A 22,281-nucleotide genomic window follows, 5' to 3' on the forward strand; every position below is an offset into this window, starting at 1 on the left:
GATAATGAAAACATGTGAAGCCATTGATGTGAGCAAATGGGAGTAAATCTGGAAGGAAAGAAGTTGTGTATAAAAGTGGGAACCACTGGCTGTCCGTACCATGGTGTTTGATCAATTCAAAGTATTCACTGTTTTCAGACTTGGAACACCTGAGTGAGGTGAAGGGGTGCTGTTTATATCCGATTTACAGATGAAGTGGCCAAGGCACTAAGTCTGATCAAGCTGCCCAGAAGCATTTGGGGCGTCTGTGACTGAGCACAGAATTAAACGCAGGACTTGCGCGTACCAAACTCCCGCTCTCCCCATGCAGCTGCTCTTAAACGCTGGTCAGAACCGTGATGTCAGATGAAAAGAACCAAGATAAAGTAACAGCAAAAAGAAAAAAATAAAGGTTTACAAACAAGTTCTCAAATTTTAACTTGGTAATTGAGGGAATTGTGTGGAATTAAGATGGCTGCCCCCAAAAATTAGATAAACCGTGTAAGTTTAGTTATAAGTGAGCAAATGATGTGATTTGTGCTGTGTAAAACTGTATGTCTGCACCAAGAGGCAGAGACCATCTGCAATCTGCAAAAATTATGGGAGACAAGAAGAGCAAAGGGAAATGAATACTGCTGATGAAAGAAGTGTACGTTGGAGAAGGAGAATATAATCGAAAGATCATAGGTTCTTTCTTGAAACTGAGAATAAGTAGTCCTGGAAATTGGAGACTTCCCAGGAGAGCAGGTTTCATTGAGGAGATAACTTGATAGATGAGGTTAGGGAATTCCTACAGCAATGAGTTCAATTTACTAGAATACTAGGTTTATTGCTTGTATTAATAGCTGACAAAGAAATGCACTGAGAAAAGTTCAAGAGGGTTGCCATGAGCAGAATTTTTAGGTTTATGAAATATTTAACTGGTGGTAGTTTTCTTCACTGCATGTGTGATATCTACTAGTTATGAGATGGATTTTGTTTAAAATTCAGTTTACTAACTGCATTAGCTGCCTTGCGTTACGTACTACGGTTTTAGGTGACAAACAGGTTTTAATTATTTGTGGGCCATAGTACTTTGAGATCTTTTCTCAGTTATATGTTCCGTATATTTACTGAATGCGTTAGCTAGGAGAACCTCACAGGACGTGGCTTTGCTCTTGAACTGAACTCCCATCCTAGCTTAGTACAGGTAATTATGTTTGGTGTTAACGCGAAGAGCATGGTTTTATGTTGTGTCCACCGAATGCTACTAATTGGCTGTAAGGTGGCAGTAATGGAGAAAAGGGGGCAGTATTATTGTTACTTGGGCGTTTTTATTTGGTTTCAAGACAAACTTTTCTCCTACTCTGTTCCCTGTACACACTAGTCCTGAGGTTGGGAATGTGATGAGAAATGACTGTTTCCAAGTGAGGAGGAGGAGGAGGTGTTTTAGTTTTTGTTAATTCTGAAGTGTGCTGTTTGAAGAACATGCTGAAAGAAGTTAACACCATGTTTCTTTTCTTTTCTCTCCTGCCTCTTCACCCTTATCCCCCACTGTTTTAAAACTAGGTATCAGATTGTAGTGGAAATAGTTCAGGCAACCACAATCAGCAATTTTCCCCAAGTGAAGAAGCAGAAAGGTAAGAATCCATTTTGTTAACAGTTGCATCTGTTGTTTTCATTTTAGAAAGCTATTTGAACTCCAGAAATATGTATGTAATTGGTTTTTGTGGGGGGGATTGATTTTTAGACAGATTTGGGGAATGATGTGCCTTTGGTAGTTTGGTTCTGTTTCATTTTTCTGGTTCTTCCAAAAGCTCCCTTTTTTTTTATATTTTTATATATATATATGTATATATATATATGTATGTATGTATATATGTATATATGTTTTTCCCTTTCTTCTTCATCTAAGCTGATGGATCAAGGGAAAGGTCATGGGATACAGTTATTTCAGCACTCGCTGAGCTTGGATTTTTGACATCGCAGATTCTTACGCTGTGAATCTTGCTTCCTCTTTCATACAGTCCATTCTTTCAAGTGTCAATCTGTTCTCCTTTCAAAACACAGAAGAAGGAATGATCCAGCATAATTGTCAATCAGGCTTTATTTTGACTCCTCATTGCATTATGTCTTTGTGTTGCATTATAGGGTGCTCCTAAATTCTTCTGCAAGTGTTTTGGTATGCCTTTTGAGCACTTCTGCCTTTTAAAAGGCACATGCAATTACTGTACTTGCAATTACGATATTTACTTCTCTGTGGTTCTCAAAATGTACCAAAACTATGGTATGTCTTCAGGAGATCTATACTGATGGCAAAATTATTTGGCCAAGTTTTTGGTTGGGTACATATACCTAAGGTACCAAAGCAAAAGTGAAAGGCAATCTAAATTAATTTGTTTGCAATACAAAATGGAAGAATGATTTATATACTGCATGGTGGACCTTTTGCTGGTTTTCCCTCCAATGCCAATTTTAAATGCCAATTTGCTAGGTTTTTTAGTGAGTTTCCTGGTAGTCCTATGTTTAGTCTCAAAAATCTTGTTGTTAATCGCACGTAATCTCCAGATGCATTCTTCATGTTAAAAAAAAAAAAGTCCTTTTTTAGTGCTTTGTGTCACAAACGACAGGTTTTTTTAAATAATTCAAATGTAATGAAAAAGTGCAAAGCTGAAAAGACACAGCACCTCTGAGGAAAAGAAAACAAGCATTTTCAGTTAATCCAGTGTTTTGGGTCCATGCTCAAACTTTTGAAAGTGCAAGGTTATCAATACTGATGTTCCCTTATTTTATATTCTAAAATAGAGCTAGATACGCATTTCTACAGGATAAATTGCTTGTGCCAAACCAAGGCAAAAGGAGAACTAGATATTAGTTTTTTGCATAAGTCTGCATTACAGAAAAAGACATATTAATGTTTTTCAGATGAAAGTTAATTTACTGGAAAGGCTGTTACATAAGGTATTAAAATGAGAACAGGGAAGTTGTGAGTACATTGAGGAAGAAATCAATCTTTCTAAAGCTGTGGTTCCATTTGTGCTAGCATTGGTCTTTGTTGTCACAAGAATTGATTTAGAGAATGTTTTTATACAGCTCAGGTTCCTACAGTTATTTACTGATGCTCTGTTCTGTCTCATTTGAATTTATCTACTTAACTATCCATTATACTAAAACCTGAACAGAAGATGTTCTTCTGAAGCTACACAGACCCAGTACTGCAGAATAGATATAAAAAGACTATTACTATTTATTCTGCCAAAATAGACCTAGTTCCACTTATGCTGTGGTGAAGTTGGTTCTCCATTTTTTTAAATGGAGTCTTTACTGTCACTTCTTCAGAAAAAACAAACAAACACCCAACAGTGAACTTGTAGCTGGTGTGCTGAAGTTTCGCCTTAAGGTATTGACTTTTATTGCTAATTTAGTTACATGGCAACCTCATATATCATTAAAGGGTTGAGTTGTTGACAGAGTTACCATTGCTGACTATGTTAGCCAGTGGAGTTTATTACAGGAAACCTTTTATATATAAAATGGATAATGGATATTCACATTGTGCCTGAAGAAAAAGATAGCATTTTTTGCTTGATGTGTGGAACAGTATGTCCAGCACTGGCCTACAGTACAATCACTGTTGTAGTTCACACAAGTTTAAAGCAGTTTTCTAATCTGTTTCAGTTACTCCACTGAGGCTTTCATCTACCACAGTTTTCAGGCTTACTCTATATACAGCAAACTTTTAAGAGTAGAGGGGTAAAATCTGATTCTGAAGATTTTTTTTTTTGTCTTGTTTTTTCTGGAAGTAGGTGGAGACCTTTCTCCTAATGTGAGTATGGCTCTAATATGTTCCTGAATTTTAGGAAAAACAGTTAAAGGAAAAGCTCTTCTACCTTCCTAAAAAAAACCCAGCACAGCTCTGTGGTAGTACAAGGATTGTTGGACTCTTGTAGAATAGACCACCACATAAGTGATGTCACCTCTCTATATGTCCCTTTCCTGATGCCACAGCATAGTGTCCCTGTAACAGCTGGATTTCGTGATGGAAAACTAAACATAAGCTTTATGCCAAATGGAAGTTTGTTTGCACAATCTTATTTTGTCCTTTTTTAATGTGTTCTCCTAGTGCCTGCTAACATGTCTGCAATAACATGTGTGAGCATGGGCATTCAGCATATGACTGTCTCTTCTTTCCTACTAGTCAATGAGCTCCTGTCTTTTGTGTCATGAGTGTTTCTTAACTTTGATTCCAGCCTGGTGTTAGTCTTACCGGTAGCTGTTTCCTTTCTCCTATGGCAAAGTTGCATCGTGAGAACATAGCTTCTGTAGTGTCTCAGTGTCTGCCTAGAGCAGCTACACCTCATCTGGCCAAGAGCGTCTCTAGCCTGCTCTCTGGTCTCCAGCAGTAACCAAAGGTGGAAACCTAGGGCGCAGTGTAGGAGTAGAGTAAATATAGAATAACACTTACACAACTACTGTCTCAGTCTCCATCTCGTTGAGCGTGGGAGCTTCCTGAGGCGGTGTTTTCAGCAGAAAAAGGCACAGCAACCACTGTGAGCAGCACTTAGTGCGGCATGAGTGGCCAGGAAGGGCTTTGCTACTGTCTAAACAGAGTGAATGCTGTGCAAGTACATGACTAGCAGTGAATGAGCCTGAGCAGATCTGCACAGCTCCGCAGTGACCGAGGAGACAGAATTAGCAGTCAGTAAGCCAAACAGATTTTTTTGTTGTTGTTTTTTCAAAGAGAAGATTGGGTAGTAGTTATTCTGGGGTAATGAACCTTAGGGCTAGATTTCAGACTGATATCTTCTCATCCAAGCTACAGTTGCCTGTTTTTTTTTGGGGGGGGGGGAGTTAATTGTTTTATCCCATGAATTATGGTATGCATTTAATATTGCTGCCCAAAGGTGTTTGAGAGGGTTGCTTATCTCTCAGCAAGGACAAGGTTCTTTACGCTTGTCCAACTAGTGTTGGTGCCACCTGTTGGCTAAATATCCTGCTGTTAGGACCCTTTAATAGGGGTAGAAGGTACTTTAAAGTACTTCTGAACGTCACTGTGTTAAACCCTCTGTAGTGAAAAATGGCATGTTATAGGGTCTTTTTTCTTTTCAGATTTCTATCCCTTCAATCTTCTGGCATGTGAGCCTAGGAGAGCAAAGGAAAACGTACAAAAGCATCTGGTTCATGTTAAGCAGTAAGTTTTGCATTTGACTCCCTGAGAGAGTCAAATGTCTTAAAAGGTCGAGAGACACTAATTTGAGAGGTTCACAGTAATGATGCCTGTTGTGGGTGGATGATGTAATTTCTGTGGCCAGGAGGATTGCTTTTGGTCTCTGCTAAAACTGAATGACAAGAAACCTAATGTAGCATTAGTGCATTCAGAGGTGTTGACAGTTTTTGTTTTTGGAGTCATGCGGTCCACTGTAAATAGCTGCTATCTTGCATGCTGGCACTACACTACTTCCCTCATTTACACTTGCCCAAAACTGCTAAATCTTTTAGCCTACATGCATCTGCTTCCTCTGTCCTTCTATGTACCTTCTTCCAAAATGGCCATAATCATTGCAACAGTGACTGTAAGAGGAGGCTTGCTTTTTGCTTGTCCTTGTTCTTTCTTCCTGTTGATTTTTTTGGACTGTGGTCTTCTCCAGAGTCACATGTGCTGTGGTTGGAAGAATTGCATCTTTCTACATCCATAACTGTAAAACTCTCCTCATCTTGCCTTTTGATCAGAATTAATCTCTTAGAAGTACTGAATCAAATTTAAGCTAAATTTTAGTAATACTTTTTTTAATGCAAAATCTGTATCTTAAACATTTTGAAGGACTAGAAATACTTACCTGAAAATGTGTTTATTGTATTTTAATCCTAGTAAAGCAGTTTTGTAAAAGGATAAATACGCAGACCGGGCATTGTGGCTTGAGTGGGAAAGGATCTGAATTTCTAGCAGCAAAGGTGGATCTTAATTTTATGAAAGAAAAGGCTTCAAAAGCAGTAAGAAATAGTAACAAAACAAAAATTGCTGTGCTGATTTGATGTTTGCTGTAATGTAAATAAGAAACTGCTCAAATATGCTAGTTCAGTTTTAATTATTTTAATGGAGACATTTTCATTTCTTCTCTTACTGGTATTATGTTACAGGATCCTACAGGAATTTTAGCAAGGATCCTTTTTTACTAAATGCTGTAAAACAAAAAAATCCCATGGAGGCATGTACCTTGTGTTAGAGTAAAACTGAGGAAATCGCTCCCCCCCTGCAATGCTGTAGAAGGACTTGTATGATTTACCTTCTAATTTTCTGTGCCCTCCACCTTCTACATGACTTCACAGCAGGTCCAGAAACATCCATCCCAGGATGACACGAGAGAAGTGCTTTCAGACCCTGCACCGTAATTGACTACAGGGCAGCCCTGTTGAGAAAACTGCTCTTTTTCAAGGAGGGATTGCAAGACAGATTGCATAAGCAGCCATTTCTGTAAGAAGAAAATCTGCTGTGCTGAAGGAGAATATTTCTCCTGCTGAGCATTCCCACTATGCATCTAGATATTTGCTTTTATAAGTGAAGCTGAAGACTGGTACAGAAACAGAACTGTCTGTGGGCGGGCTTTTTAGATGCTGTGGTTCTGAAAGATGCTTGTATTTTCAGCTATAAAAAGGGACTTTTCTTTTAGAAACTCAGGCTCCAAGCTATCTTGGATGAGTGCATCTTAATGATGTGTGGGTTTTGTCAAGATGATAATTTAGACTGAAGTAAAATGGATGCTTTACATCTGAAGTGCATTACATATGCCATCTAATTTTAATTTTGACAAAACTGTAGTATGATTTTCCGCTCTCCCCCATCCTCCAAACAGGGATAAACATGCATACACAGTTATTTTTTGTATGGCTTATTGGCAGTGCTTAAAGAGCTACAGTCATGGTTGCATGTTGTGCTCAAGCGTTACATGTGGACATAAATCTGGTGGAGGAAGGTGAAGGTTACGGTCCCTCTGATCATTTGTTGTGATCTGTGCTTTTTAAATCAGTTCCATAGAGCAGGCTCTTCCTTTGTCTCATGAGATTCTTTGTGACCACTGGTAATGGTAATCCATCTTTTCCACGGTTTGTATGGAGATGCCTATCACTAAAGATGGAGGGAAGAGGCAATGCAGGGACATGCCAGGCAGAGGCTCTACCTGGCAGATGTTCCCTTAGTGTGTGGTACCCACTTGCTCCCATGCTTCAGTCTACCCTTACTGCTGCTTTGATTTTTGTTTCCCTTAGCTGTACAGCTGTGACTGTTACATGGGAAGATGGGTTGTACTAGCTGGTCCTAATGGTCAGTGGCTAAATTCTTCTTAATTTCCCCTTGCCTAAGTCCCTTCCCCCAGATCGGCTTCCTGAAGTGGTTGGAGTTTAGCACGGGTTTTTGTAGCTAACTTAAACTGCCTTTTATGCTCATTGACAAGTTAACTGTTGAAAGTCGAAATGCTGTCATACCTGTGATAAGGGTGTTGTACAGAAGAGAGTGGGACTGGAATTAGAGGCAATGTTTGACACACAAGTTACTTTTTAGCTGAAGATGAGCTCTTCCTTGGCAGTAGTTCTGCCCCTCTATTGAGCTCAATAGACATAGCTGTTTAACCCACGTGATTTGATGCATTTATTTGCATAACCTGTGAGCAGGGTTTAAATAGGTTGACAAGATGGATCTGATGGAAGAAGTCTGAATCCAGCTGCACATCGTTGTTGCACTTTTTTTCTTTCCCAAGGCAATGTGGAAGGTTAAAAACCAATGCAAGAGTTGAGAGCTCGAGTTGTTCAGGTGTCACAGGGATCTGTGGTAGGTGGGCACAGGGAGTGGAGTGATAAAACTCCTATTAAAACTTCAAGCACTTACGTAGCTATTTACCATTTGGTCCAGTTACCTAATAATTTTGTGTTTTATGCTCAAATAAATAAGACAGAATGGTTAGTTTGCCTGATAATGTACATTGTTATTCTTATCTTTCTGAAAATTTCTCTAACTCTTGGTATTCATTAACTCTCATGATAATAGTATAATTGCAGTATGGAACTAGCTTGTAAAAATGAAGAAAAAAAAAAGAGTCTGCGTGTCAGACAAATTTCCCCTTCCACACTGTTATAAAGTGTTTGTAAAAATGTTTCAGGATCATTCTTGATATCTTTATCTTGAAATTGCTGTTAAATTGTGTAAATCCTACTGCAAGCATTTATAATAAAACTAAGAGAAGTGTGTAACTTTTTAAAAAAACTCATTCTCTTATCTAACCACATTAGGTCTGATTTTACCTTTATTTTTACGGAGGGCAGTAGAACAATCCAGTTGTACTGTAATTTTTGACGTCTAGCTTACTTTACTCTTTCACAATTTAGCAAATACTTTTCCAGGCCTACTCAAGTTTTAAAAATGTGTAATTCCAAGTTTCTGAGAGTTCAGAGATCTGTCATGGTTGGTAAATAATATATGGAAGCTTGGGGTGCTAAATAGGTTTTTGCTAGTTAAATATTTCAGCATGGCATTAAGTAGGCACTATATGTGCTTAACTCGGAAGCTCTTCCAAAAAGTCCTGCAAAAATAGTGTTGTGCATGTGCGTAGCTCCTTCAGGGAATAGTCAGATATCTGAGTTAACACATGTTGCCAGGTGACAGGTATTTATAGTTCTTGAAAAGGAAAACTAGCTCTGAGGAATCCTTTATGAGAAAAATTTTGGTGGTTTTTGGAATCTGCTCGTGGCCCAATTCTGATCAAGGTCGTTGTGAGCGAGTCAGAAGCAAATATGGAGGCTTTGTCAGAAGTCATTTTATATGTGCAGAAGTGAATGGAGTGAAAAATAATTAGCTCAGTTTTGATTACGTGGTGATTTTTAGCACCATTAATATTTTACTATTATTCAGTGCAAGTCGAACTATACAGGGAAGAAGAATGCAAGCCTTGCTTCTTGCCCCTTCCAGGTCATGTTTTTGAAAGCAGTAGCTCTAATCTCGGTGAAACAGTGAAAAATAAATTGAACCTGTTTGAGAATTGTAGCTAGGATGGGGGGGAAGTAACTTCTTATGTGATGTGAAAGAAAAGTGCTGTGTCTAGCTCTGGTATTTGCATATGCTGCAAAAGCGACTGAGAGGTGGAAAGGGGCCATGGATGTGATCAGAGATTTGGCTGGGTGGCTGGATCCATAAGCAGAGTTTGGATTTCTACTTTTGGTGCTAATTGCATTTTGATGGGAAGGCTGCAGAGTGCCTTTTTTTTTTTTTTTTTTTTTTTTTTTTTTTTTTTTTTAAGTCGCCCTCCATGGCAGTGCATATGTTGGCAACATTTCTCCTGATGAGGGAAATTATTTTGCAGGAAGTTGAGGGCCTTCAGCTACTTTGGGGACTGAGTCCCTCCTTAGGTGTTGCAGGAACAAGCGTATGCAACTCATACAGGGAAGAAGCACCAAAGAAGTGGCTTTGTTCTTGTTCTGCTGATGAGGTTTAACCCCTCACACACGCCAAAACAATTAGAATATTTAATCTAAAAGCTGTAACGTTTTCACCAGTTAAAAATTATCTAAAGGATATGTTTTCCTTCCTTGCACTCTGGTGGAACAGTGTCTTTTAGTGACGTATATCTTTCTTCTCCCTTTATTGGAGTTTACTGAAGGATAGGTGGGTAAATGCAAGCCTTTTCTTTTGTAACTTTCTATTTTTCTTTGGTTTATTCCATGATAACTGGCTGTAGTGAATATTTTATTTAGTGGTATTCAGAAACAGCAAAAAAAAGTATTTTAGTACCTTGGTGGTGTTGGGGTTTGAGAAGAAGAGATTAAAAAGTGAAGTTGTCTTTGTAGCTTAAATTACCTTTCCGATAGGGCTCGATAGAAACCAAAAAAATAACAGAAACAAAAATAAGAGATTTGAAAACCTGAGAATTTTCAAAAATCTCAGAAGGGCCACAGAAAGCCAGTGCTATTGCCCTCTTTCCCCAGTTTTTCTTAAAATGCTCCTGTGATTTCTTGTAGCTTGTGTTTCATACTGGAATATCGAAGAGCGAGGTGGAGCTTGGGGTTTGCGTGCGGGTGTGGTCGCTCCCTCCCTCGCGCTCTGCACGGGCCTCCTGTCCACTCGCGAGCAGGTGAGGTGGCACCACCGGGCTTTTCCTGGCGATTAAAGCCCTGTTTGGGAGGGGAACGTGTCGGCAGCGTCATCTTCATCGCTGCCCTGGCCCCGGGCGTTTCCCACCTGGAGTGGCTCCTCATGGGAGCCGAGCGAGGCGAATGCTTTCTGAAGGCTCTCCGCTAAGAGAGCGATTAGTCGGAGGAACCGGTGGGATGCAGGGCTCAGCAGCCTCTCCCGGAGGCCTGCCGCGACCGCAGGGTGGGACGTCTTTGGGTAAAGCAGCCACGCTCCCTTGCTAAAACCCTCCAAGAAGTTGTTGTTCTTGCTATGTTTTGTTTAAGGAGGCTGAACGATCCTCGCCCAGCTCTGGTCACAGGCTTTCAAATTGGGGGTTTTCGAGTCTGCGGAGCGACGGCTGCAGGGGAATGAGGGAGCGCGAGGTGGAGCAGCCCCACGGGCTCGGAGCGCGCCGTGCCGAACGGGAAGGGGAGAAGGCTGCGCGCAAAGGGGGCCATTTTTCCTGCCTTTTGTTCTCCTTTCTTTTTCTCTCGCGCTGGTACCTCTAGTCAGGGAACTGAAACACTAAATCAAGTGCTCTCCTGACTTCCCTGTGGACATAACGTGCCAGGGAAACAGATGGCACTTTTTTTTTTGCTTTTTAATAGGAAGCTCATTTTATCTTTTGCTGGAGTGAGTGTCATCTCTGTAGTTCACTGCTTCTGTAGCACCTCAGATGCAAATGATGCCTCTCCAGTACAACACAGACAGTCCTCGAAGCAGGAAGCTTCCATACCGATGTACAGAAATACATACAGCAAATAAAGTGAGATTAGAAATATGGGAGAAGATAGTGGGAGGATATCTGTGCTCACATTACATGTATGGTAATGGTACGGTACATGGAGCTTGCTGAATTTCTACATGTAATATGAGCACAAATATCCTCCCGCTATCTTTTCAGTAAATAAGCAACTAAACTTCAGGTCACATGTAATGTTTTGAAAATGGAACATTATTTTCATCTGCCTCATTTACTAGCCCCTGATATTTCAAAAACATGGCAGAATAGCTTCCTGTCACTCATCCTTGAGCAATATGTTAAGCCTGAGCTGAACATAAGCCAGGTATTTTGCTACAGAGCTCTAGCTGCAGCCTGCAAAAACAGAAATATTTTCACTGAACAAGAGGATAACAAAACCATTATAGTAATGTGAGTTGGTTGCATCCTGCAGGTATAACACAGGAAAGATTTCAACGCAAGGGTTTTTAAATCTGCTTTATCTGCTTGTTTGTGCCCTATTAAGTAGCCAAAGAAGCTGGAATGTGGAGCGTATGAACATTATACCTTTTCTTTTATTACCAAGTCTCCTTCTGCTGAGCATCCTCCTCATGTTACATCAGTGTTAACACTATGGTGCAGCCTTGATGCAGCGTTCTAAGACTTCTCCTAGTCATCTCCACATTTTGAAGGGGCTTTGATCAATGTTGTTGTTTTTGTGGAGATAACTATATGTTATGCTGTTGGCAGCACACTAAAGAAATTTGGATTTGCAAATGAGGTCCATGGGAATACAAATAACTTGACTGGAGGGGATTGAGTCCAGTCCCCTGTGATTCTAGGCAGTAAATGTTGTGTTGATCCTTAGACCGTCAGTTCCATGTGTTACCATGCACCGTGGCTGCAGTTAACTTCGTAAGGCCATCTAACAAATGTACATCCTGTAGTAAAAGTCTTGGTACCATGTCTTGTAATAAGCCATGGGAAGAGAGATGGAGGGACCAGAATTCACTGGATATTTGAATATGGTTTTTTTTTGTTTGTATAAGTACTTGAGATATTCTCCAATAATATTTTAGAATTCATCACTTTATTTCAAACACGAACTTCCAAGTATGTGTACTCAAGTACATGTTGAGTCTTGAATGGCAAATGCCTCAGGTATTGGTGAGGTGATATTTTTCTGTTGTAAAAGACCATTTCTGATTGCTTTATTCTTAGATTCAAAAGGAAAAGAAACTGCTGCGATGAAAGCTGACCTACTGAGGGCTCGCAATGTGAAGAGGTATATTAATCAGCTGACAGTGGCAAAGAAGCAGTGTGAGAAGAGAATAAGGCTTTTGGGGGGGCCTGCTTATGATCAGCAGGAAGATGGCACTTCTGATGAAGGTGATGGCCCCCAAAGTCAGAAGGTATGGACTGTATAACACACATTGCTTGAAGGCTGTTCTGAGTGTGTTAGTACTGAATCATATTAACCTCACTGTCATTAATCCCTTACTTCCCCTGAGAATCAAGTATAAACTAATGGCTGCCTAGTCTATTTGTTTTAATATTGGGGAAATAATTGCTGTAGTACCTGGAAAAACATACTGGTTATTCAAACTGGAATTTTACTAAAATGCTGTGTATGGAACTTCATAAAGAGTTCGGTGTCTCAGTGTGTGAGATATTCAGACATACTGTAGGGAGTTAGTAAGGACATGGTCCTTTATGAAGGAGCAACTTTCTTTCAGAAAAGATTACCAACTTGTAATGTTTCTTTGGCCTGTATTATATTTACTGTAGGAAATACCTGCAAGTTTTGCAAATACTGAGTTATTTAAAGCAAACACTTACTTGTGGAAGGCAATTGGCAAATTTTTAAGGGCAGTCATTGCAGAAGAACCCTAGTAAAGTTGTTAACTGAATGCCGATTTTAAACCTCACTGTACTCTGGAATTGGAAAAAAAAGTACTGTTTCACTAGCCAGCAGCTACAAAAATAAAAATCATGGCTAGTTATCTTTGGTAAACTTTAATAATGTCCTCTTTGAATAAGTCTTCTTCCATGTAGGTAGAAGAAAAAGAAATCATCCCTTCATGCAGGGATCTTCAAGTTTCATTAAGTCATTATAATAATTGTAACTTAGTGGCACATAAGAAAAAAATTCATGACAGAAAAATAGTTCTTACTACTTGTTTTGTTTCTTTAAGTATGCAAGAGAGTAATTCCCCATCCCCCACTTGTCCTTAAAGCGTGATTTCAGAAAGTGATGTGTCACAGATTGCGCTGAGACATTCCTGATCTGTTTCCAGAGGTCGAGTGTAGCAACTGGTACCAAGGGGAAAAGGACTGGAAAGGACAGAGAAGCATGTGGCAGAACCGCATGGGCCACTGATGCCACTGAGTAGACATATTTCGGTTCCTACTGAGACGTTATGTGCTTTCCAGGATAGATACACGGTGACGTAAGATTGTTCAGGAGCAGGGTCAGGTAGTGAAGTTGCAGCAGTTAGGGACAGGGAAATGGGATTGGTAAGAAATTTAGTACAATCTTGCATAAAAATCAGAGAAATTCCTGCTGTTAATGTAACATGTTTTATGGCCCTCCAGATTACTGATAGGAGCTGCTGATTTTTGGATTATATCCTGCAAATATACCCTTGAGCAGCTCCATATTAAATTAATGGGACTATTAATAGGAATAAAGACACTTCCTTGCAAAGGAATTTGCGGTATTGGTGGTGAAAACAGTGGGATCTAGAGGAGCCCTGCTTCTAAGCTTTTGATGCATTGCTATGAAGAAACCCTAGAATTCCCCCCTTGCCCACTTTGGAGTAGAAAATAGGGAAATCGCTTCTCCGTTCTGTTGTTCCCAACTCTCTGTGACCAAGAAAGAGGCTCAGAGAGGTTAGACTAGAAACAAAGGCCTAGCTATTCGTTTCTGAGCACAAAAAAATGCCCAGAGCTTGGCTGTGGAAGGGAGACTTCTTGACCGTCATTTCTTCCCATCCACCTCCTGTACTCTGGTTGCTATGATCTGAGCCCTTTTTTAAAGGCCGTCAGTACTAGTTTGTGTGGGACTCTTTCAACGTGGGCAGTATTGATTGAATACTTAGGCTTTTTGAAGCAAAAGGGAAACGTTTCTTTGGAGTCTAGAAGGTAAGCTAATGTTGATATGTCACTTCTGGTGACCATAACCTTTTTTTTTTTTTTTTTTTTTTTTGAGTTTGATTGTGCCAGCTTTTCCATTGAGCTAGCACTTACCTGCAGAATAACTACCTTGTATATAAGAAACTGGAAGTTTAATTTCACTAAAATGCACAAAATACATCAGGAACAGGCATTTACTGATGGTGTTTTGAATGATTATTTAAGTGTAGTACAGAGCCTTGAATACATAGACTTGGGGAATCTTTTTGTACTAATCAAACAGAGAACAAATTGACTAATGGCCTAAACTTGTGTTTTTGTTCCATTTCTGCATCCTACAAAAAGCTTTCTCTTTCCTGCAGTAGTGGGGCAATAACAGCGTTGCCAGTAAACATCCTTACTTTGCATGTTCTGATTATAGTTTTAAATGTGGAGATTAATTATTTGGAGCTGTCCATGTTGTCCTATTACAGATTTAAGAAATGAAAAGGATATTATTCAAAATAATTATTTCTTTCACAGCAGAAGCTAATAATAAAACACTGACAGCTTACTCTCTGCTCAATACATAAAAGTCACAGGATTGTATAGGTTTTGCACACGTTTCATTTACTTCACTATCCTGAATCTGATTGCTCCAGGGAAATCCTGAACTTAAGACATATGAATTATAATCCATTGTCTAAAAACAGACATAAAAAAACCTAACTACTCTCTGAAACTGAATTTTGTCATTAGCTCTGATATTGATTGATACTCTGGGTGTTAGATTTGCTTCCAGAGAAAATGCAGTTTGAATTAGTGTAATATATGAAGCATATCTTCTAATCTAATATGGTCAATGCATTTTTAATCCTTTTTCCTAGAAATTGTACTTGCACAGTATTGCAGTAACTTCATTGAGTTCTTGTTGTCTGTGTTTATCAAGGAAATCATTTGTTTGATCTGTTGTGCTCTGCACAACAGCCACATCACCGCGTCTGTGAGATTCAATGTGCAGTCACCGCATCTCTGTAGTGGAGATATTCAATGAATCGCTGGTGTTAAAGGGAGCTCTGGGGATCCAATCCGTGACTAGCTGTAAAATAGCAAGGAAAATTCCACCCAAAAACCATCTCAATTTGTTTTGAGGCACAGACAGTCCGTGTTCATGATCCTGCTAATGAGGATCAAGTTTAAACTGCTGCAGAAGAACTTGCTTCCACCACAGTCCTCAGGTAGACGCTGATTTAACTGTTGACTGATTAGATTTTCCGTCTGATTTCTGAGCTTCAGGTTGTCGTGTCAGGTTATGTCAGGATAACTCATGGTATAGAATTTGGAGGTATAAAGAAAGAGAACTTAAATCCATGTTTCCCTGTTGCCTGAAGATGGGGCATCTTTTGACAAGTATATTCATGAGCAGGTGAGTCAGAAAGCAGGAGTTTTCCCATTACTGAGATGCAGAAAATAGCCAAGTGCTTCACATAATAAATACTTAGTATTTCTTGATAGTTAAAGAATCATTGCATTTTGCTCAACTGCTGCTGTATGTGACAAAGATACCCTTCCGATGACTTGCCTCTTATTTTTTTAGTAATACTTTACACTTAAATTTTAATGACCATACAGGCAGAAAGTCTTCATTAGTGGTTTTTAACATGCAGCTCAAAGAGCAACATTTTTCCAGTATTATCTTCCATTTATTCCAGACCCTGTGCCATGTTCCTAGCAGAAAACTTCTGTTACTGACCCAAATTCTGTTCACCCTGCCTATGATCTGCGGTGCAGTTACCAGCTCTATTTTGGTTATTCTTTATAGGCCAAATGTAGTTGTAAGAAATGGGACCCTGGTCTGTCGCAAAGGATGATAGTACACTGCATTTGTGCTATATCCAGTGCCTATATGAGCCCTTTGAAATTAAATAGCTGTTTTATGTTTGTCTCCCTGACTGGACAGTCGCAGCCTCTCTCTGGACAATCTTCAGAGAGATGCCAACACCAGGTATCTCTGCTTTGTAGGGCTAGGAGCAAAACCATCCTGTTTGCCTGGCTACAGCACCCTGCTGAAAAAAAGTTCAAATGCGTTTCTCATATTTGGCAGAGCCTTTGGGTAACTGTGGTATAATAGTTACTTTACTGTTGGACTAGGGGATGGATGCAGCAACAGTACAGCTGCTGTTTTTTCCTAGCCCTAAAGCAGTTATAGAGTTAAGAGGACTTGAAGGGTTGCTGTTGAGGCCGATAGCTCTAAGATTGTAATTGCTCGCTGGTTATTAGATTCGAGGATGTACGCATGCCCTAATGCATGCATATGTGCCAGCATAGCTTCAAGCTATGTGCCCTAATCAGTGATGATACTGAGTCATAAAAGAACCTTTCAGTGAGGATTACAAAGTGCTACAGATCCCTGTTCTTTGCATCAGGGAAGGAAGGACCCTCCACACCACGCTGCCTGAATTGCAGCCATCTTGCCGTAACTGATCACCTCAGAGCTCAAGAACTCTTTTGCCCCTTACTGTTAACATGAAAGTATTAGTAATATATATTCTCCCACTCAAAACTCTTTTCCAACTATACCAACCATGACAAATGTTTGCCCTTTTTCTTCTTAATTCTTTGGCTTTTTATAACATAATGAGACCTTGTAAGAAGCAGTAACTGCAGACCATTCTGTCTTTGTCTTCCATTTTATTCTTCATGATGGAGTATGTGGCTAAATATCTGTAGAAAGCGGGGTAGAAAATTCCAGTAGAAAAAAACCAAAGATTGCTTGATTCCTTCTTTGCATATTTCATCTATAAAACAGAATGATAAAGAGCTGAGAAATGCTAAATTGCTTTCACACAGAATATCGTAATACACTGTGGGACTTCACTGGCTATGATGGACACTTCCAGAACTTTTCTTAGAGACTTGTATTTGAGTTTTCATTAGTACGTGTCTTGCTGCAGGCAATAAAATTTTACTTAAGTTCCTTTAAATGAAGATTTGTCACTACCCAAAATTGTCAGGAACAAAATGGTAGAATGAGGATACTTTTGAGTCCTAGTCAGAATTTATTCTTCTCAGTGACATTTTGAGTGCAACACTAGTAATGAAATTTAGCAGCTGACTGAAAGTAACAGATTGATATGTCTTAGTATTACCTCCTTTATGATGATCATGTGTAAAATGCTGAACTTGTGTGCTCACATGTAAGATGTCTGAATGGTTTCCTGTGATATTTTATCATGCCTCATATTTAAAGAGTATTATCAAGTAAGACTATATTTAAACATAACTGATAAAAGACATGTTTGAACATACTTTTCTCTCAATTTGTTTATTTCGTTAAAATAGGTTAGTTTGCAAGGTAGTAATTCTGTTTCACAAACCTCTGAGGAATTAGGTCACTTTAAATACCATAGGGTACCTGTGTAATGGGCTCTTTGCTAGGTAAGAGGGATTATTACGTTGTGTTTCTCACAGCAGTAACACTTACCACAGGCACTTTTGAGGGTGGGTGTTTGTTAATTGACCTTGCTGGCAGCCTGTGTGGAGAGACCTTGGATAATGCAAGCACAGAGACCAAGGTGACCTCTCACTCAAAAAGTGATGCCATGTGATTTGCATTGCAAGTGTAGCTTGCAGTAATTTATTAGCTGTACCATCACTTACAGAGCTGACAGTCCTCACGATGGTCAAGATCTCTGTTCGAGAGGCTGGAAGACCCTCTTCCCCTTGTATCTTGAATCGTTGTCCTCCTTGATAAAATGATTGATTAGAGAATATGACAATGCTCTGTAGCTAACCTATGGACTGACCTTTGAATTGTCATCTCTATATTCTCCTCTTTGACAGTCTGATTGCCTTTTCTGTAATAAGCCTTGTTTCAGCAAGCCTCTCTCTACATAATTACATTGTTTGATGAGGATTTATAGAGTGAACTCTGAAAGATGGAAGTTTTTGTTCATATACCTGAATAGTTCTTAAGGTAAGAGCAAGCCAGTTCCAGGTGATGATGGTATGGTAAAGAATAAAGAGCAGGAATGGCACACAGCTGTCAGTGAGGAACACTGTGAAGATGAAAATGACCAGCTGAGACAAGCACAGTTTCCTTAAACCCTGCCCAAAATCTGGAGACAGCTGGTTCAGACAAAATGTAGTCACTACAGTTCTTAAAGAACCTTATTTAGCTTGGTTTATTAAGGAAATGAGACTTGTCTCAGTGGTTGTGTAAATGCATGTGCATGCTGTTTCCCCTTGTACAGCTTGTGTCAAGTCACCGTATTTTTCTAAATGTGACTTAGTGTTGGGTCTCACAGATACTAGGTTTATGAAAATTGGTGGTCTTCCTACAGAGAGAGTGGCTGATACCTGACTTGAACTGTATTATTATTATTAGGTATTACAGAACTCTTTATTGCAGACATTATTAATGCCTCAACCACAGTTGGAATTCATGTCATGTTCAGTACTGGAATACCTAGCTATAAAACATAAAGCCATAGGAAACTAAGATTTATTAGCCCATTGCTTAAGGACCTACTTCTCTTTTCAAAGAAAGAGATGTGGGTTGGTGGTTGGTGAGATGTGGCCCAAGAGACCATGGCCACTCTGGTTTATTAGGATTCTTGATGATACAAGTGATGGAACTGAATGAGCTCTGTGAAAACTGATTCAGCTGAAAAGTTGGAGAGGAAGGGGGTGTTTGGTTTTGGTAGGATTTTTAAAATTTGGTCCTACTTTTCTTCCCAAAATGAAAACCAGTGTTCTTCATTTTATTCAGCATCTACATCTGTACATCTCTTCATTTTTTCAGGTGTTTCTAGCTGTATCAAAGGCCTGGATTCACAAAAATACTAGAGGAGGAGGAAGTGATAATGGGTTTTTAATCCAAGAGCTTAATGACTACAGCATCTGCTTGGGTGTGGGAAGTCTGGCTTTCATTTCCTTTTCTGCCTGATTTAAGCCTGCATCTCTCTCATCTCAGGAAGAGCCCCTGAGCACTATATCATAGCCCAAAGTCTTTCCTGGCTGTGTTTCTGATGGATGCTTTGCAATTTCTGTAAACAGATATTCATTTGAATGGGAGCTGGCAGCCATATGCCCTAACTGCCAGGGTAAAGACCATGCTCTGTCTTTCTCTGTGTCCTTGGGAATAGTTAAGATTTATTTCAGAAAGCTTTGTAGCCTGTGGTGTGGAAACTGCTGGTGCTACTGTTTGTTTGGATCAAGCAGAGAGTAGTTCAGTCAGCTTGGAACTTGGCTCCTTTGCCTCATAGGAACATTGAAAGTTAAATTTTTGGCAATTGCATTTTGTAAATGACTTCAAATGCCATCTTAGTGTTCTGCAATGTAGTCATACTTCCTGGAGGGAAAACACATGGAAACCTTTTGTATCTGGTAGGAGCATAGATGCATCTAACTCATAAATTCTCACAACTCGTGTTGTGGAAAACAAATTTTTTTGAGACAGAATTTATACAACTATAAAAGGTCTGTGCAGCTGGATCTGGTGCGCATGTTTGCGGGATGCGTGGTGCTCTCTGTTGCATCAGGTGACAAGGTGTTCTCTGTCGAAGGCTGAGAGATGCTAGAGGCTATGGCAAGGAGGCAGCCCATGCTTTAGACTTGGAGGCAAGGGGACTGAAACAACTTCTGACAGCAGTAGCCAGGGTAGTCAGCAGAAGTACTGTGTCCCTTAAGCTGTCCCTTAACGCTGTCCTTCTGAACCTATCTGCAGGAGTGCAACCTCTCTCGTTACCCTTGATCAGGTACTGGGTCTCAGTGCAGCTGGATGCTGTGCTGAAATAGTAAGTAAACTTTCAAGCTGACACTTTTTTAATCCTGGAAGCAAAATATTTTTTATCTACGTTCTGCTTGATATAAAATACTACTTTATTCAGTGTGGCCAATTAACTAGATTAAAAATGGAATCCTGACAGTGTAGAAAAAGTAATTACACGTGGAAGGTTGTTGTTGCCTGAGGAGTTTCTGGGGTGATTTAGAAAAAAAGATTTAAAAATTTCCTGGTAGCAAAATGTACAGATAGCGTGTAAATGGAGGATGGTAAGTTATAATAAAAATAATTTGGAGTAATTACACAAGTCATTTGAATCTGGTGGTAATATAAGTTTATTTGAGTTACGTGAATTTTAATGCAACCGTAAACAAGCCGTGGGCATCTTGGAACAAAGAATATAGTTGAATCTGAAAGAGATTCGTGTCACGGGGGACATGTGGCAGAAGCTGAGCAGTCTAGCGTGATGCTTTAGCCAAGAAATCAAATGAGTTATTTGGGCTGGGCTGTGTCTATTGCATATTTTAATGTGACTTCTCAGAGTACCGCTGATGAAAACAAATGTTTTACAGAAAACATGAGAAATTGGAGTCTGTGATCAATGCATCAGCCCATTTAAAAGATAGTTTCAAAACTTGGAAGATAAGATTTTCTGATGCTTGTGACGTGTCTGAAAAAGTTTCCACGCTAAATAGCAAATTTAGGAAAGCCAAATGAGCTGTAAATGAAGCACTAAGTATCAAAATTAATTTGAGAGGTGGTGTTTGTTAATAATAGAACTAGTCTTTATAGAACTGTGAGAGAAACGGGCATTTTGGAGTTGTTCTGGGCATTGTGAGGAGGAAAGGCTAACCGAGGAACGGCACATTGACTCCAGAGAGGCCGAATTTTCACATGTTCGCAACTCCCATTGGGTTCAGAATTGGATGTTGCTTTTGGATATGAAAACTGGAGAGCTGACCCCTCGCTTCTGAGAAGAAAGAGCATTGTTCCTGTTTGAATTAAAGGGTGTTGGCTTACATTTGCTTTTCTCCAAATATGTAGAATTGATTTTGTGAGTTCTGAGTAGTGAAGAAACAGTATAAGGCTTTGTGAGCAGGAGATGAGCAAAGTATGCATTGGCTGCCTTTTTCTGTGTTTGTGTGTGTGTGTGGGGGGGTTCCCTCTCCTTTATGCGTACAGTACCTTCTTTTGAAAACCACAAGAGGACATAAAAGCAAAATGTTTTCCCTTGCAGCACTAAATTTTGGTCAAAAACATTTGGCTGAACTGCTTAAATACCTGTGGGCAGCTAGGGGGGAACAGAAGTTCTTGGGAAGTTCACTTGGGAAATTTAATTTGGTTACCTTGGGTGACCTTAATCTGCACCAATGATGCATAGCTGCTGTTCAGTCCCATATAGGTATTTTCTCAGATTTTACTCTTGTTTTTTCTTTCTCTAGATTCTTCAGTTTGAGGAAATTTTGGCCAGCCCTTCATACCGAGAGCACTTCCGAATCTACATGGATAGGATGGACAAGAGAGCTTTGATCAGTCTTTGGGAATCTGTGGAGTGTCTGAAGAATGCTAACAAGGTGGAATAAATTGCACGTCCCTGCGGCTTGTTCATTAAATGGACTCTCTGCTTGCTCTGATCTTGCTTTTGAGAAATGCTTCTGTATTTATGGTTTCAAAGCACACCGATACCGTAGAAAGGGGACTAAGCACTTTAGTATTTTAACTTCTTTATGTCACTGCTTGGGGTTAATATGGCAATTTTAAAAAACTGTGAACTTTTTTAATAGCATGATAGAGTGATGCTAGTTTAGTGGTGGTTTTTATACCAACGTAACCTGTAAAAAGGATACTTAATAGGCAAAATTAGTGGAACTGTTTTTCCCCTCTGCTAAAGAAAAAAATTGCAGTAATATATTGGCCTTGTTTGGATTAGCTTATGTGAAACTTCCAAATACATTACCATTTGGTAGTCCATTCGTAAACTTCTCATCTTTCTGATTACAGGTAACCCATTCAATCCAAAACCATGAAAATTAAAGATGTTTGTGTATGTATGTTTTTAAAGTCCCCTCAAAAGAGATTTTGCTTTAAAAGGCCCCTTCTTCTCCCTGTTCCATTGCAATATAGGCCACTAAATTTCACCAGTAGTGCTGCCCTACTGCCAGAGGGCAGGAACAGTACCGCATTGTAATATGTGCTAAACAAAGTGGGGAATGAGAGCCCTGAAATAAAGGTAGGAAATTTCACTTAGAATTGCAGGAAGCATCCTGTAGCAATAGTCAGAGCTAGTATGTTGAGGACACGTTAGTGCTTGTTAGTACTGGGATGGCTTTTTCTGCGAAACTATTTTAAAATTCCAGGATTCATATTAGCATGAAATATGAATCACTATCACTTATTTTATTTTTATTCACTGTCATTTTATTACTCTCCTATTTAAAAAGATTCTTTTCAATTGGGAAACACAAATAACATCCTGTAACCTGAGTGGCAAATCATGAGTAGCAAACTATTGATGTGTTCTGTAAGAATGTCTAAAAACCAACTCAG

General features: G+C 39.5%; 1 protein-coding gene across 4 annotated transcripts in view; it reads left to right on the forward strand.

The window, feature by feature from the left end:
* Positions 1-22,281, forward strand: part of SNX25 (sorting nexin 25) — a 91,024-nt gene that overhangs the window by 40,321 nt on the left and 28,422 nt on the right. For all 4 annotated transcript variants that reach the window (XM_064511046.1, XM_064511048.1, XM_064511045.1 and 1 more), the window contains exons 6-8: positions 1,528-1,598; positions 12,057-12,247; positions 21,177-21,308. In XM_064511046.1, the coding sequence (XP_064367116.1) occupies positions 1,528-1,598; positions 12,057-12,247; positions 21,177-21,308 (394 nt within the window). The remainder of the gene's footprint in view (positions 1-1,527; positions 1,599-12,056; positions 12,248-21,176; positions 21,309-22,281) is intronic.

Source organism: Dromaius novaehollandiae, chromosome 4, assembly GCF_036370855.1.
Source record: "Dromaius novaehollandiae isolate bDroNov1 chromosome 4, bDroNov1.hap1, whole genome shotgun sequence".
Classification (NCBI taxonomy): domain Eukaryota; kingdom Metazoa; phylum Chordata; class Aves; order Casuariiformes; family Dromaiidae; genus Dromaius; species Dromaius novaehollandiae.